This window comes from Liolophura sinensis, chromosome 11 (genome assembly GCF_032854445.1).
Source record: "Liolophura sinensis isolate JHLJ2023 chromosome 11, CUHK_Ljap_v2, whole genome shotgun sequence".
NCBI lineage: Eukaryota > Metazoa > Mollusca > Polyplacophora > Chitonida > Chitonidae > Liolophura > Liolophura sinensis.
The window spans coordinates 10,395,612-10,413,818 of NC_088305.1; the positions used below are offsets into that span (position 1 = coordinate 10,395,612).

At 41.0% G+C, this 18,207-nt stretch overlaps 1 protein-coding gene across 1 annotated transcript in view; it reads right to left on the bottom strand.

Moving 5' to 3' along the window:
* Positions 1–216: 216 nt before the first annotated feature.
* Positions 217–18,207, bottom strand: part of LOC135477854 (integrin alpha-9-like) — a 31,019-nt gene continuing 13,028 nt past the window's right edge. The window contains exons 8-17 of the mRNA XM_064758059.1: positions 15,001–15,144; positions 14,146–14,266; positions 11,609–11,794; positions 9,268–9,450; positions 7,629–7,780; positions 5,857–6,326; positions 2,628–2,817; positions 1,031–1,288; positions 731–850; positions 217–366 (exon numbers count right to left, since the gene is read on the bottom strand). Of these exons, the coding sequence (XP_064614129.1) occupies positions 217–366; positions 731–850; positions 1,031–1,288; positions 2,628–2,817; positions 5,857–6,326; positions 7,629–7,780; positions 9,268–9,450; positions 11,609–11,794; positions 14,146–14,266; positions 15,001–15,144 (1,974 nt within the window). The remainder of the gene's footprint in view (positions 367–730; positions 851–1,030; positions 1,289–2,627; positions 2,818–5,856; positions 6,327–7,628; positions 7,781–9,267; positions 9,451–11,608; positions 11,795–14,145; positions 14,267–15,000; positions 15,145–18,207) is intronic.

Sequence of the window (18,207 nt, forward strand, 5' to 3'; positions counted from 1 at the left end):
ATATTCTGGTGTACGAAATACTTCTGTCGTCATTTCATTGCTATTGTAACTACATTGCTTTCGTCATTTCATTGCTGTCGTAATTACATTGCTGTCGTAATATCTCTGATGTCGTCATATGATTGGTGTCGTCATGTCATTGCTGTCGTCATTTTCTTGCTGCCGTTCCATTACTGCCGCCATGCATTGCTGTCGTTGTTTCACTGCTATATTTATTTAATTGCTGTCATCATTTCTTAGCTTAATCCGTTCTTGCTTAAAACTCACCGTGGTTTCTAGCCTGTGATTATCCAGCAGTTTGGGGAAGCCGGGTTTTGTTTTTCTCTGGATAGATATGGATGTCTCCAGACGAATTACCGCACTCTCCTGTCGTGTGGAAACAATAACGATATCAAAATACAGGTCGAGTCCGTTCCAATACGTACATAAAAAAGTGAAAAATCGTAAGAAATCGAACGTGCGACCTCACTAGTAGCGGTACTCCATAATTAAACAAAAGAAGAGGTAAACGTCTGAATTAACATATCCTATTTTTCTTTCTCCATCTCATTTTTTTTCTCTTTTTAATATTTATTTTATCGGATTCGAGTGTGCGACATCATTAATGAAAGACTATGAAAGCGCCATCGCTTTAATCGACTGAGCCACAGAGGTATCATGACGTATACGTAAATCGAGAATATACGACACAGTGTTCAAAGCACATGAGTTTATACTTCGCGATCTTTACCTGTCTTTTGTCCAAGGCTGCCTGATTCACGCGGAGAGATACATTGACTTGAACGGTCTGACCAACCAAAAGCTGTCCTAGTTGACACGTGACCACGACGCACTCCTGCGAACTGCAGTTCTGTTGGATGCCAGGAAATGAAATAGGCAAGTTATTACAAGGAATGTAGAGTAATGACGCTAATAATTGTGTCATACATTAAAGCCGTTACAACTAACGGATAGAAAGCAATGAGAATCTTTGGAGTTACTGAAATCGCCACTCCTATAAGAATTCAAAACGAGAAGCTTAAAAACGTACCAAAATTACTTGACGCTTTTCCTCCGTGACTGTTTTGTTTTGAGTCAGAGAACGTCGTTGTGGTTCGAGGTACGGTAAAGTGAGGTTTTCGGTTACTTCCCTTGACATCTCAGTTATGTTTTCCATTGTTAAAGTTGGAGTGGTGGACATTATTACATCTTCAGATTGAACAATGTCACCAGATGACAAAAGGTTCGAGTCACTAACAGCACAGCTCACTGGTTCGCTCCCAACTGACGCCTCATTCCACATGAAAACCTTTCATAAGAATAAAACACATCGTAATTTACTGATTTTGGCCAGTCGGTCTGAGGACATTGGCGACATATATAATCAATACGGTGTAATAAAAACATTTGACTGTATTCCTTCCGTTAGGAAAAGCTTCAAAAAAAATTTAAAGAAAAAATACATAAGCAAATGTACAAATTTTTAATGTTTATTTTTCTACTGGTACATGTATTACTTTACTTCAATACATTCTTCCCTTATATTGACTCATAAAGTAACTCTACAGTGCTTAGGTGGAAATAATTTCAATTTCTTCCATGTCTCTATGACGTCAATGTTAACTTCTTTAATTCTTGATAACAAAAAATGGCCAAAAAAAAGCCCCCAAAAACAAAGAAACAAACGAAAACAAAAGATAGCATGTGTCAATTCAGTCGACATTTGACTGTAACGTAGGTCTGTTAATTTTGGTGTGCCTCTTCTAAAATAGATCACACTTTCGAATCCATTGTGGTTTTAAGTCAGCTGATTTTTCAGGTATCTGGCAAAGGTCTATTTTTGCACTCAAGGCTCTTATGTTTCCTTTACCCATAATCCTGACTCGCGTCATATGAGTGAAAATTCACTGAACATGACGTTAAAAACAAACCAGTTAATCAATCAATTACTCACATCACTCATCTAAGCTCTGTTCCTATCAGCAAAGGTTGCCGAATGTGTTAAAAAGCTGTAGTGACGCACATCAGAACAATAATGCAACAATGAATGAGTGAGTGAGTGAGTGAGTGAGTGAGTGCTTGGGGGTTGAACGTCGTACTGAACAATTTGTAACACTGAGAAACTGTTTACCAGTAAACTGGAGTAAATGATCATAAACGAGGTCGCGTGTTCAATTTTGGTTAATGGTGGCTAGCCTACCTTTATTAGACAGTAGCATACCTTTATTTTGAGTTAATAGTAGCGTAACCGGATTTTGGTCTAATGGTAGCAAACCTCTACTTTTGTTTTATTGGTAGCCTACCCCAGTTTAGGTTAGTGGTGGCTAGCGTTCATCTTTTTGACAGTAGCTTGCCTCTGTTTTGGCTTAATAATAGCGTGACTCCATTTTGGGTTAATGATAGCGTACCTCTATTTTGGGGTCAGTGGTAGCGTACTTCAGTTTTGATTAATGGTGGCTAGCGTAGCTCTATTTGACAGTGGTGTACCTCAGATTTGGTTAATGGTATAGCGCACAACTATTTTGGTTAATGGTAGCGTACTTCTATTTGAAGAGAACGTAGTTCAGTTTTGTCTGGCAATAGCGCGTCTCTGTTTTGATTGAAGGTAATGTACCACTAATGTGGTTTACGATATTGCGTTCATGTACCTCTATTTCGGATGGATCTAAGTAAGAAGAAGTGGCTTCCCGCTTCTTGAAGGGAATGGAAATGGTGATCTCTGCCCCTGGGAGTAAACTGGGTCCGGTGTTCTGCAGAGACAGCTTTTGCGTCATATTAAGCAATGGTAGCTCCTCTTCTTCAATTGGATTGTACGTTAACTGCTCGGGAAAAGACTGACTGCCAAAGAAAAATAAAACAGCTACATGTATATTTTAACGATTTCAGTTGCTTAAGATTGCTCTTGAAATTTGAATAATCATTGTCGTATGTTTGAACCGTCTAGGAGTTTTGGCGCCAAAAGAAACGACAGATATTTGGTCACAAGCTTTGACGCGCGTGCGTCCCAAAAGCGTGCCTTACGTTTTAAAATAAGAACACCTTCTCCAACGGCTACGACGACAACAACAGCAGCGACAGCAGGACCGTCGTCCCAGAACGTGTCCGCAGCAATTGATGTTGTAAACTTCAAACGTATTATATACATATCTCAGCAATTTTTAACAAGCACACGTACCATATAAAGACGTATCCACTTGGTATTTTCTCTGTTTCTCTATACTACAATTCCTCAAAAGGATTTCATTCACAAAATTTCAACGCGCTCATTGTTATCGTAATATTAACGTAAAAAAGCATCAAGACTGTTCTTAGTGCTGCTATTCACAAAGGTTGCACTTCATATGCAATCTGGTGAAATCATTTACTAACAGTGAACACACTGAGGTATTCCAATGGGTACAATCTGTATCCTCTTTGGGTAGGCCTATAGCTGTTTTCATAGGAACGGCACAACATGCAAAATTTACCATGTAAAATTAATCATTTCATTTACCAGACGGTATATTAATAATGTTTAAGCAATAAATAATTCCCATATTGCCGAGGCGGTGAAAGAAATGATCGACCTCCTTTGGATTTGAAGGAGACAACAGATAGTCTTAGAGGTACATCTTACTTTGACAAACTTGTAAATATCTGTATAAGGATGACAAAGGTCTCCTCTCAAACCATTACAAAAAGCGATGTTTTCAATCTTGAAATTGTAAATTATCCATTATTTGGATATATACCAGACGGTCCGGTAAATATTTAGGCTGGTAGCATTGTAGAATTAGAGTGCCAAGGACATTCAATCAAACGCCCCCGCTCTGCTTTATGATTGTGTCTAATTCCTCTTATCCCGGGGCTAGGTGACGTATATTGAAGTAGATCGTCACTCTGGATATAGGAACAGTTGCCATCAAAGCACAACTGAGATTCATATATTATTATATGTACAAGTATGCAGTAAAAACAGTGTAAATTAAAACAAGAGGTAGATGTCGGTGAAATCAACCAGGTGCCATGACTTAATTGTGGTGCATTACGTTTGAAAGCTAAAGCTTCTTTAAAAAAAAAAACAATTAGCTCTGTTAATTACCCTGGTGTTTCTTTGTAAAATATATCGAGGTGATTTGACTGGTATGGTGTTAAGCAGACGGTCGGACAGGGTAAATATTTATCTATTTATTTATTTGATTGGTGTTTTAGCCGTATTCAAGAATATTTCAGTTATACGACGGCGGCCAGCATTATGGTGGGTGGAAACCGGGCACAGCCCGGGGAAAACCCACGACCATCCGCAGGTTGCTGGCAGACCTTCCCACTTACGGCTGGAGAGGAAGCCAGCATGAGCTAGACTTGAACTCACAGCGACCGCATTGGTGAGAGGCTCCTGGGTCATTACGCTGCGCTAGCTCGCTAACCGACTGAGCCACGGAGGCCCCAGCAGCGTAAATAAGTTGGAGCATTGCTCAATATGAATTTCGCTAGTGCTGTTGTTGTTGTAAAAGTCTTTGTAGCACACATTGTTCTGCTTCACCTATGTATTTATACCCACAACCAGGATAGGTAAGTTGTTATACTACATAGCTTGGAGTTTCCACAAAAACTTTGCTTTTGTTAGGCACAAATGAAGAAAAAGGTAGAGACCTGTACATTATAATAAATTTAACATTCTTAGTTACAAGTCGCTGAAATTTAGAGATGGACTTTCTAATTATGTATGAGGGGCCTCCCTGGCTCAGTAGGTTAGCGTGCTAGCGCAGCGTAATGACCCAGGAGCCTCTCACCAATGCGGCCGCTGTGAGTTCAAGTCCAGCTCATGCTGGCTTCCTCTCCAGCCGTAAGTGGGAAGGTCTACCAGCAACCTGTGGATGGTCGTGGGTTTCCCCCGGACTGTGCGCGGTTTCCACCCACCATAATGCTGGCCGCCGTCGTATAAGTGAAATATTCTCGAGTACGGCTAAAACACCAATCAAATAAATAAATAAATAAATCTAATTATGTATGAACGGTGTTTGTCAAAATAGGATATATTCACAAATAGTTTAACGGCGTTGTCATCCTAATGTGATAAGGATATTTTTTTAACATAGTGACCGAAATATAGATTTACTTAATATGACTTCAATATTCAGAGTTACTTTCCTTCTTTTTATGGGAAAGTGATCAGTTGAACCACTAGATTAAATACACCAGGGTGGTGTTTTTATGAACAGTTGCAATCCCAGATCAGAAATTTGAAATGGATATCATGCCTAGAACATCCACTATTTATATGGCTAGTATAGACTGTCTATACCGCTGGTATAGACTGTCTCTACGACTGGTATACGAATGACTTTCTCGACGCATATATTCCTTGCATCACTGAAAACTGATGACAGCTTCTGTTTTACATGCTACCAGCCCCATTTGCGATTTATTTGTTATTTCTTACAAATGACTTTGAAAATGGGGTCTTTTGATAAGCGGCATGGAAGACCCTTTCATGTTATACGAAGTGGTATACGAATGCAGGCCATTACGCTTAGATTTATGTACTTTTTGTTGACTCTAACTAACCATGTTCGGCACGACACTTACTGCACGAACGTTCTACGTGATGAAGACAAAATAAGTAAATAAATAAATAAACAGAGTAAACAGAGCCATACCAATTAAGAGATTATTTTTTTTAACCATGGTGCTCAGTTGCTAATCTCTAAGCATTTACATTAAAGCAGAATACAACTCTGACTGAGGTAGACTGACAAGAGGCCCGAATTTACCTGTTGGGTGTGACCAGTTGTCAGCTATCCCCATGTCCTCGATGCTTTCATTTTACTCGTTATGTTAGAAGTCTTTTATATTACTGTGTTTGTCACAACTGTTCTCGAGTTTGCTATATTTTACCTCTCCATCATTAGTTTCACCTCGTACATTGCCGGCACAGTGATCGAGGCCTTGTTGTCCAGGCTCGTCCTGTTTTTCTCATGACTCGTTGACGTTATATCTGCTCTGAAGTGGAGATGGGTCGTGACCTTGGGCACGTTGTCAACGTTCAGGTTTACTTTCAGTGTGGCATTCCGCCTGGCACTGAGAGGATTCCCCAGGTCAATGGTCAGCGTGCTTGAGGTGGGCGAGAAAACGGCGGGACCGAGATCATTCCCTCCACCAACATACGTGACTCTCGGTGGCAACCTCACGGTGAGCAAGGCCTCGTATGCCGGCTCACCAGCGTTGCTCACCAGGATTTGAAGGACAAGGGCGGAGGTCTGGCCGAGGATGAGATGAGTGGAGCCCTCCGTATTGACTTCCGCAAATTTTACTTGAAGGTCAGTCACACACACGTCATCACCTCCACAGTTGTGTTGGAAGGTGGCCTGAAACATACGATTTTTTTATTTATTTATTTGATTGTTGCTTCACGCAGTTCTCAAGAATTTCAATAACTTACAGGTCAAACAAGTAGGGAGAGTGGGGGAATCCACTGTCCAAAGATGAGTGTAAATGAAATTAACTTTTTATTTTCAAATTATTCTCATTTATTTATTTATTAAGATGTTGTTTCGCAACGAACACTTAGGATTGTTGCAAATTCTAATTATTTTATATTCCAAGCTATGTTTATTGAAACCATCGAAGGACATGTCAAAATTCACGAGCCAGACCTGAACGAGCGCGTCGTTGGAATTGCCCTCCACAGGAGAAGAATTAGGGACAAAAGTTGCCTACCTTGAGGTTAGGTGTCGCCGCTTTGGGGGGTCCGAAATTGGTCGGGGTAGATCCGTGCGATTGGCTGATTCTTCATCTAGTGTAAAGTTAGCGTCGAACTGTATGGGCTTTAGTAAGTCACGACCAGCTTCAAAATGTGAGAAGAAAAATAATTGGTCAATTGTAATCATGTCCGTGTTTGGATTGAAACCGTGTATCCGTGTAAAAGATCTTTATTTACAAACTCATAAGGCTTCTGTCCAGGCGGATCCGGATTGTTTCTCAGACATTTAAAACAGTGCAACGGTGCATATTTGAGTTTTTGCTAAATTAAAGATCTTTATTCACAAACTCATAGGGCTTCTGTCCAGGCGATCCAGTTTGCTTCTAACCAAGCAAAATGCAAGTTGTATAAACATGTACAGGACAAATAACAACTGAAAGACAACCTCCACCATACATTTAAGCACTTTTAAAAAAATCCATTCAGTTTACCCTTAAAAGTCATCTAAACAATGCAAACGGTCATTATCTTGCGCCATTGTCATGTATGTACCCACAGAATTATTTGATGCCACAAACTGTCCCACGAAATGGTTGAAGAGTCTATTCTGTAGGATCTGTAGGATTTGAACTGGCATCTCTTGATCAGGAACCTAGTCCTCTACGCATTGAAGGAAGTTACCGGCCTTCTAGCTTAAACGCTGAAATCTTCTACTTTCACTCATCGCGTGGTATATATATCCTTACAGGGGAATGGTGCAAAGACTCTAGTGCTTTCAACTCTTCATTCTAGTTTATCGCTTGGACGGGATTTCTTCTCGTCATCTAGAGTATAATCTAGAGATTCTAGTTTTAATTCGCAAAGATATATGTAACTTTCAATCAGTAAAGTTTGAAGACCTTTTGCATTACAAACAATAGAAGCCACTACATAATCCCATGAGCCCATGTAACTCAAAATTTCTCACCGTAATGAGGGTTGTGATATCCGTGCAGGTTTTTGTGATTGCCTGAAGAATGATCCGCTTTTGTATTGTAGTACTTAGTCCGTGGTCTGTGTGAAACTTGGCTCTACTACCTGATCGTTTCAGTGTGTCTGCCTCTAATGCGAAGCTGGCGTCTGAAAGGCAGAACAGATACAAATCCGGGCTGCTGCGGTTAAAATGATTCCAATCATCAAGATGTTGTTCTTTGTTTGAAAAATGATTGGTAACAATACACTTATATCCAAGTATTGTTAAATAATAGGCTAACATGTAATAATGGATGGACAACAGACTTGCATGTAATTTGGATGAACAATGGAGTAGAGTGTAATAATGAATGGACAATGGACTAACATATAATAATGGATGAACAATGCAGTAACATATGATAATGGATGGACAATGCAGTAACATATAATAATGGATGGACAATGCAGTAACATATGATAATGAATGGACAATGGACTAACATATAATAATGGATGGACAATGCAGTAACATATGATCATGGATGGACAATGCAGTAACATATAATAATGGATGGACAATGCAGTAACATATGATAATGGATGAACAAGGGACTAACAAGTAATAATGGATAGACAATGAACTGATATGCAATAACAGATGGACATTGGACTTAATTGTAAAGATAAATGAACAATGTAGTGGCATGTAATAACGAATGGACAAAGGACTACAATGTAATGAAGGATGAGCAATGAATATGAACACGTAATGATGGATGAATTGTGCAGATTTGCATCTCCAAACGTGGTTATTTATCGCCACTATAGGGAGGAGATACTGCCACGGTGGAGTTAAAGTCTAGCCGATCATTCATCTATTTATTCGAAGCTACCAGCACAACAAGGACGCAAGTTTTGTGTTATTGCTTGAGTTAGGCATAACGCGATCATAACGTTGCCTTCTGGAAGCAGCCCGTCATAATGTCGATATCTTCATGGTGCCGCCTGACTAAAATGCCATGACGAAGACACCAGCAAGGTTCACATTTCCTCGTATAAGTGAAAAAATGAAGTACAGAAACAATCACATAATTAAATAAATAAATAAACTGGTCCTTAAGACAATATACTCAAGCTATGTTTTAATTTTTCGACAGCATGGGATTTTGAGTGCGAAAACTTGTGGTCCATGTAATAAACCTCTGCATTCAGGCAGGTACCTGAAAAACGTCAGGGCTTAATATTCAAACGGTAAGAGAAGTACATATTAAAAACTACAATTAAGCTGAGTTGTGTGTCGGCAAATCGGTAGTATAGGAATAAATGTGATTTTGTTTGTTCTACGCATGGCCCCCACTGCGCATGTGTTCCGGTCAGCACGTGAAACCGCTACGTAGGCACTGGAACACAGTATCGTTCCCAGAGGCTTCAAAATGATCTATCAAGAATCCCAGTTTTAAGGTCGAAGACTATCAGATAGCTGGTGAATGGCAGTGTTCTACATCAACCACTTCGGATTCCATTTCACATAAATTTCATCGCTGTAGAGCAGGTAAACAACGCCGAAGTCTAGCGTCAAACTCTAACGAAATGATAAAGATTTACCGTAAAACCCCAAGCTAACAAACGGCGAAATGTCATATAAAACTCACAGAGTGTTCCTGGTACTTGAACCCCAGAGTAATTCAGGCATAAGATAACGGAGATGGGGATAGGGGGTGGTGCTGTGTAATCAATCAGGGAAGGGATGATGTCCAGTTTCCCGTCTACCTTCACGACCGGTCGGGATCTAAGGAGAATGGCGTTGTTGGTGTGATAGGCACCCACAGCGAAATCTACAAGCAGATCGACATGATTAGTGTGACAGGTACCTACAGCAAAATCTACAAGCAGATCGACATGGTTAGTGTGACAGGCACACACAGCAAAATCTACAACCAGATTGACATGTAAGTGTGAGAGGCACCTACAGCGAAATCTTCAACCAGATCGACATGGTTAGTGTGACAGGCACACACAGCAAAATCTACAACCAGATTGACATGGTTAGTGTGACAAGCACCTACAGCAAAATCTACAACCAGATCGACATGGTTAGTGTGACAGGTACCTACAGCGAAATCTGCAACCAGATCGACATGGTTAGTGTGACAGGCACACACAGCGAAATCTACGACCAGATCGACATGGTTAGTGTGACAGATACCTACAGCGAAATCTACGACCAGATCGACATGGTTAATGTGACAGGCACCTGCAACGAAATCTACAACCAGATCGACATGGTTAGTGTGACAGGTACCTACAGCGAAATCTACGACCAGATCGACATGGTTCGTGTGACAAGCACCTACAGCGAAATCTACGACCAGATTGACATGGTAAGTGTGAGAGGCACCCACAGCGAAATCTACGACCAGATCGACATGGTTAGTGTGACAAGCACCTACAGCGACATCTACAACCAGATCGACATGGTTAGTGTGACAGGCACCTGCAACGAAATCTACAACCAGATCGACATGGATAGTGTGACAGGCACCTGCAACGAAATCTACAACCAGATCGACATGATTAGTATGACAAGCACCTACAGCGAAATCTACAACCAGATCGACATGGTTACTGTGACAGGCACCTACAGAGAAATTTATAACCAGGCTGACATGATTAGTATGACAGGCACCTACAGCGAAATCTACCAAAAGATCGACAAGGTTAGTATTACAGGCAAATACCGCCAAGTGTACAACCAGATCGACATGATAAGTGTGACAGGCACTTACAGCGAAATCTACAACCAGATCGACATGGTAAGTGTGACAGGCACCTACAGCAAAATCTACAACCAGATCAACATGGTTAGTGTGACAGGCACACACAGCGAAATCTACAACCAGATCGACATGGTAAGTGTGAGAGGCACCTACAGCAAAATCTACAAGCAGATCGACATGGTTAGTGTGACAGGTACCTACAGCGAAATCTACAACCAGATCGACATGGTAAGTGTGACAGGCACACACAGCGAAATCTACGACCAGATCGACATGGTTAGTGTGACAGGTACCTACAGCGAAATCTACGACCAGATCGACATGGTAAGTGTGACAGGCACACACAGCGAAATCTACGACCAGATCGACATGGTTAGTGTGACAAGTACCTACAGCGAAATCTACGACCAGATCGACATGGTTCGTGTGACAGGCACCTGCAACGAAATCTACAACCAGATCGACATGGTTACTGTGACAGGCACCTACAGCGAAATCTACAACCAGGTCGACATGGTTACTGTGACAGGTACCTACAGCGAAATCTACAATCAGATTAACATGGTTAGTGTGACAAGAACCTACAGCGAAATTTACAACCAGACTGACATGGTTAATCTGACAGGTACCTACAGCGAAATCTACAACCAGATTAACGTGGCTACTGTGACAGGTACCTACAGCGAAATTTACAACCAGATTGACATGGTTAGTCTCACAGGCACCTACAACGAAATCTACAAACATATCAGCATGGTTAGTGTGACAGGCGCCTATAGAAAAGTCCAGAAATACAGCGACATGGTTAGTTTGACAGGCACGTAGAGGAAAATCCACACACAGCGACACGCTTACTATACTAGGTGCCGACAGCTAAATCTGCAAACAAGTCGACAATGCTACTCTGTTAGGGGCCTACAGAAAAATCAATAAACAGATCAACATGGTTAGTGTAAGAGGCACCTACAGCGAAATCTACAAATATATCGGCGCCTAGAGCAAATTCTACAACTGATCAACAATTGCTAAAAAAAACACCTAAAACAGATCGACATGGAGTTGTAAAGGAATGGCCGCATAAAGCACATGAGCGAAATCGAGGAAAGAATTTAAATTAGTTTCACGGATTCTGTCCTCCGTTGAATTCTAACTAGAATGACCAGAAATATATGCACCGGTTGCTGTTGTGTTTTTTAAATAATTTGTATTCAATTACCAGGATATCCATTTCCGTCCATGTCCTGACCACGTGATATGCTCCAGCCAAACGTTTGGATTCCATCTTTGACAGCATTACCGCCTATTCGCTGCGAGATCTCGCGTTTCAACCCCCCAGGACTGCCGTTATAAATGTAGACGGCACCGACTTTATCGTCCTCATAAGGAGCTCCTACCGCTAAATCTGAGGAGAGAAATTTTTTAGAAATTTTCAGCAAAAAACTTCAATCAAATTCTTTCTGCGATTCCATATTTTGCCTACGGCTAAACATCAGTACTGTATGAAAAAAGACTACAGCATGGGGAGTAAACCAAAGCAGCGACGACAGCGTGATAGCTGGCAAATGGTCATACGTAACCGGCGAAATAGGGTCTCCTTGTTAATTAGGGTTCTATATTAACTGTTCGTGTAAATGCTCACATAGTAGCAAATAACACGCCCCTTACCACCATTACTTGAGCAGAATTCCGTAGAAAATGTATGCAGTGATATTAATTACTACACACTGTGGACGTCACTGGCCTTGAACTTGGTCTACTCCAAATGCTGTATTGTATTCACATTATGGTGGGAGGAAACCGGGCAAAGCCCGGAGAATCCCACTGGGTTTAAAAGTCTATAATTGTGAGTCACAGCAGTGGATTTAGGAGTCTATAGATTCAAGCCCTATCAGTGGGTCCAAGAGTCTATAGTTGCGAGTCCTATCAGTGGGTCCAAGAGTCTATAGTTGCGAGTTCTATCAGTGGATCCAAGAGTCTGTAGTTGCGAGTCCTATCAGTGGATCCAAGAGTCTGTAGTTGCGAGTCCTATCAGTGGGTCCAAGAGTCTTTAGTTGCGAGTCCTATCAGTGGGTCCAAGAGTCTATAGTTGCGAGTCCTGTCAGTGGGTCCAAGAGTCTGTAGTTGCGAGTCCTATCAGTGGATCCAAGAGTCTGTAGTTGCGAGTCCTAGCAATGGGTTTAAGAGTCTATAGTTAAGAGTTCTAGTCGTTGATTTAAGCCTAAAGTTGCTAGTGTTATCAGTGTGTTTAGTTGCGAGTCATACCAGCGTGTCTAAGAGTCTATAGATGCGAGTCCTATCCTTGTGTCTAAAAGCCTCTAGTTGCGAGTCCTATCAGTGTGTATAAGAATCTATAGTTGCGAGTCCTATCAGTGGGTCCAAGAGTCTATAGTTGCGAGTCTTATCAGTGGGTCCAAGAGTCTATAGTTGCGAGTTCTATCAGTAGGTCCAAGGGTCTATAGTTGCGAGTCCTATCAGTGTGTATAAGAATCTATAGTTGCGAGTCCTATCAGTGGATCCAAGAGTCTATAGTTGCGAGTCCTATCAGTGGGTCCAAGAGTCTATAGTTAAGAGTCCTATCAGTGTGTATAAGAATATATAGTTGCGAGTCCTATCAGTTTGTATAAGAATCTATAGTGGGTCCAAGAGTCTATAGTTGCGAGTCCTATCAGTGTGTATAAGAATCTATAGTAGTCCTATCAGTTTGTATAAGAATCTATAGTTGCGAGTCCTATCAGTGGGTCCAAGAGTCTATAGTTGCGAGTCCTATCAGTGGGTCCAAGGGTCTATAGTTGCGAGTCCTATCAGTGTGTATAAGAATCTATAGTTGCGAGTCCTATCAGTGGGTCCAAGAGTCTATAGTTGTGAGTCCTATCAGTGTGTATAAGAATCTATAGTTGCGAGTCCTATCAGTTTGTATAAGAATCTATAGTTGCGAGTCCTATCAGTGGTTCCAAGAGTCTATAGTTGCGAGTCCTATGAGTGGGTCCAAGAGTCTATAGTTGCGAGTCCTATCAGTGGGTTGAAGAGTCTATAGTTAAGAGTTCTAGTAGGTTTAAGCCTAAAGTTGCTAGTGTTATCGGTGTGTCTAAGGGTCTATAAATACTAGTCTTATCAGTGTGTCTAACGGTCTACAGTTGCGAGTCCTATCAGTGTGTCTAAGAGTCTACAGATGCGAGTCCTATCAGTGTGTCTAAGAGTCTATAGTTGCGAGTCCCATCAGTGTGTCTCAGAGTCTTTAGTTAAGAGTCCTAGCAGCTGGTCTAAGAACCTGTATTTGCAAGTCCTATCAGTGAGTCTCAGAGTCTGTGGTTTTGAGTTCTATCAGTTTGTCTGTGAGTCTATAATTGCGAGTCCTATCTATGTGTCTCAGAGCTTATCGTTGCGAGTCCCATCAGTGTGTCTAGGAGTCTGTAACTGCGAGTCCTGTCAGTGGGTTTAAGAGTACAAGCGGTACATTCTACATGTGTACAGACTCAAACTTCCTTCACAGTCTCTACGTGATCGCCGTTGTCCTTTGATTTTACTTAAGACAATTCCTTAAGCAAAATATTGCGTCACCAATTCACGGGTGTAACAAAAAAATAACACTTTTAATTTGAGTTTCATTGTAAAGTTGAGAAAAAAGGCAATCTTTAAACATCTACGTAAACAACAACGTGGTACTTGATTTGCGGTCGGAAATGTTTTCCTATATCTCTACACAATGGCAACCAGGCCTAGCTCCAGGCAAAGATAATGTTAACTTGTACACACCTTCACATCCGTCCTGGTTGATATCTCCAATACTCGCCACCACCTGACCGAACCGTGCTAGTGGTTTTCCTTGTACTCCTGGAGACGTCAATGTCACAGTTGATGACGACAGCCCCAAACCCTGTGTAAATGGAATGATAAAATCAAAACATTAAAAATGTTTTTAGTTAGGGATTGATGCTTAAATGTTTGAATGGGTGTCAGGTGACTAGGTTGTTCTCCATGAATCTGTCGTGAAAGAGTGAAATGTAGAAGGCAAAAAATGCGACATACAATGGAAAACGCCATGTACAGCTTTGATCCGTGTGCTAAAATTCCATTTTGTGGAGTTCGTCCATCACTATGTGAAACATGCAGGATATGGAAATGTCTAAAGGTTACACATGCGCAATTCAACCACATGAGTCCAAGCTATGGAGCCGGAGTGAAGACTGAGAGTGCATAGATTTAATGATAATACCGGACACTTGGAGAGAGGTGAGGTGAGGAAAAGTTTTGATTGTTCTCATCTGAACATGAAGTTTGCTCGATAATGCGCGAAAAGCGTTTGAGATTTTGGCAACCCACAAATCCCGCCTTCTAACTCGAAACCATGGTGACTAGACGCCATCACCTCATCTAGCTACGTGGATCAGCTAAATGCGCAGGTGAGTCACTATTCCAGGTGAAAACAACATAGTTTTTTCAGCATGAACTTGAAGAAATTACTACATAAATAATAGAGAAAACCAATGCGCTCGAGTAACATTTAAACACGTTCGGATTCTTTAAACACGCCGTTGTGCAGATGCTAATAGTGACAATATTTTGTTTAGTTACTCATCACATGACGTCACCATTACTCGCCAATCTCACCTTTCCGCGATTGATATAGACGTACACTTTGCCCACATCCGGGTACTTGTCGGAGGAAAAGAGAGGCGCCCCAACAACAACGTCGTCTAAACCGTCCCCGTCAAAATCCACTGTGCACAGCGATGCCCCATAGTACTCGCCAAACTGTTCAATGGAACAAACTTTCACTCAGACAAAGAAACTTTGATTACCTCGCTTTACAATGAAGACACTTATATACCCAAACGTGGGAAGACCTGGCAAGAACCTGCGGATAGTCGTGGGTTTTCCCGGGCTCTGTCCGAATTCCTCCTGCCATAATGGTGGGCGGCTGTTATTTAAGTGAAATATCCTTGCGTATGGCGTAAAACACTATTCAAATAAGTATATAAATACAAACCCAAAAGCATCTTATATAATAAAAGATTCACAACATAGAAAGTAAAACCAGAAGAGCGACGACAGTGTGATAGCTTGCAAATGGTCATACGTAACTGGTGAAATACGGCGTCTTCTCAATTTTCCTGAGTTAGGGTTTTATTCTAACTGCTCATGTAAATGCTTAAACAGCAGCAAAGTACTATGTCCATCACCATCATGGCTTGAGTAGAATTAGGTTAAAAATGCGGTGATCTTTGTGGTAATTCATTAGATGTCAGTGGCTCAGAATTTCTCAAAATGCTTCGTTGTCATTACATTTAACAATAACATTAGAACAATTCCTCATTGCATGGACAAAAATAGGGGCCTCCGTGACCGAGGTGCTTGACGTGCTACCGTGGCGCAACGACCCAGGAGCCCAGCACTAATGTGTTGGTTGTGAGTTCAAGTCCAGCTCATGCTAGCTTCCTCTCCAGCTGTACGTGGGAAAGCCCTCCAGCAGCCGGCGGATCGTCCTGGGTTTTCCTATTGCTCTTTCCGCCCCCCCCCCCCCACCACAATGCTGGAGGCCGTCGTATAGGTAAAATATACTTGAGGACGTATAATGTTATAAATAAATACAAAAAAACTGATGTAACATATTGTAACAAGCTGTCTTATCCCTAACTCCACATGAGGTTTTGAGCTGAACATGATAGAAATCAATGACAAGGTCAAGTTCCTCGGTGTCAACTTCGATGTGAAACTTAATTTTAATCAGCATATTACTGAAATATGTAACAAGGCCACAAGGCAGATAAATGTCATCTAATGGCTCTCCAAATGTCTGGATTTTGGAAGCATGTTGTCTATTTACAAATGTTTCATCTTGTCAGATTTTAGCTACTGTTCATCTGTTTGGACGTTCTGCTCTAAACGTGGCTGTGACAAACATGGAAAACTCAATGAAAGAGCAATCCGCTTTGTATTCATAGATTATGAAACTGACTATATCACTTTCTAAGTCAGGAACTATAACCATCAAGGTGTATTGCTTTAGAGGTTTTTAAAATTGTTGAGAACATACACCCTGGTCAGCTCCATGACATAATTAAGATAAAAGAGAGCCACTACCGTCTCCGAGATAACCATATTGTTAGTTTACCCCGGCGCAGAACAAGAGAATGCGGGTATAACTATCTTAGCTACCAAGGTACAAGGTTGTGGAAGTACTTGCCTCCAGAACTGAAGGCCGTGGATACAGTTAGAGAATTCAAAGCTCTGCTAGATGAATGGTTTGACTGTACATGTAGCTTGTGTGAGAACATAGACTAAATAGAGTACCTAATATTTTGAGTATATTTTCTAGTATGTTTATTACCTTTTCTGTCTACTGTACTACTAAGTTTTAACTTAGTTCCTTTTGATTTATTTATTTATTTATTTGATTGGTGTTTTACTTGATTGGCCAGCATTATAGTGGGAGGAAACCGGGAAGAGCCCGGGGAAAACCTACGACCATCCGCACGTTGCTGGTAGAACTCACCACTTAGTTCCTTTTGTGTTGTTTCAACCTTTCTTATCCAAAATAATAATAATTAAATGTTTTATATATATAAAAGTCATATAGGCCTACGTTGACATGAATATGTTTACATACGTGTTTTGTTTTGTTTTTTCTTTTCCAAATATCTATTATATATTTCTTTTATATATGTATAAAGGGAAAAAATGTCATTTACACACTAGTTTATTTTTTTTAGCGTAGTAGTCATTGTTTGTCCTGTCGGCATAGATAGCCTTTATTTATTGTACTAGTCATTGATTGTCCTGTCGGCATAGGTAGCCTTTATTTATCGTACTAGTCAGTGTTTGTCCTGTCGGCATAAGTAGCCTTTATTTATCGTACTAGTCACTGTTTGTCCTGTCGGCAAAAGTAGCCTTTATTTATCGTACTAGTCATTGCTTGTTTTATCATCATAAGTAGCCTTTATTTATCGTACTAGTCAGTGTTTGCCCTGTCCGCATAAGTAGCCTTTATTTATCGTACCCGTCATTGTTTGTCCCGTCTTTTGAAACCAACCGATGCTAAATAAAGATTTTGAGATTTTAAGGTTTGAGGTTTGAGGAATAATAAAAATAATGTGTGCCGAGCTACAGATTTTGTCATACTATTCTACAGCTTCACTACATGTAGCGGCCAGTTCACTCTCGGTGCATTTACATACAGGCACTCTCGGTACATTTACATACAGGCACTCTCGGTACATTTACATAGGGCAGTGCGCAATGAGTGATCTTATATATCAAATTTATGAAAAGAAGAGTAATTTCCGAGCATGAACAGCCACAGTCTATATGACAAAGGCCACTACCCTTGACGGTAGAGCGTCCGCTTCGGGACCGGCAGATCCAGGATCAATCCTTGGTCGAGTCACACCTAAGACTTTAAAAGAGGAAGTTGTAACTTCCTCGCTTGGCGTTCAGCATGAAGGGGATAGTGCAACGACTGGTTGACCCGTATCAGTATAATGGCTCGGGCGGGTCGGCTTACTTGCCTTCGGTAAGTCGTCTCAGTGAAGCAGCACTAAATAAAAGAGCGGTGGAAATCCGTCCTGCAGCAAGGAGGCACATTACACGTGCATGCACCCTAATGATTCCTTCGTCGTCATATGACTGAAAAATTGTTGAGTACGACGTTAAACCCCAAGCACTCACTCACTCACTACCCTTGACATACACAGCAAAGAAATATTAAACTGTTAAATTTACGATTTATTTAGCTTTAACAGATAAAAGTCAAATGAGAGTAAGTGCCTAAAGGCTTATTCTCCTTATTTTCCTCAAGGAAAAAGAATCAATTTTATA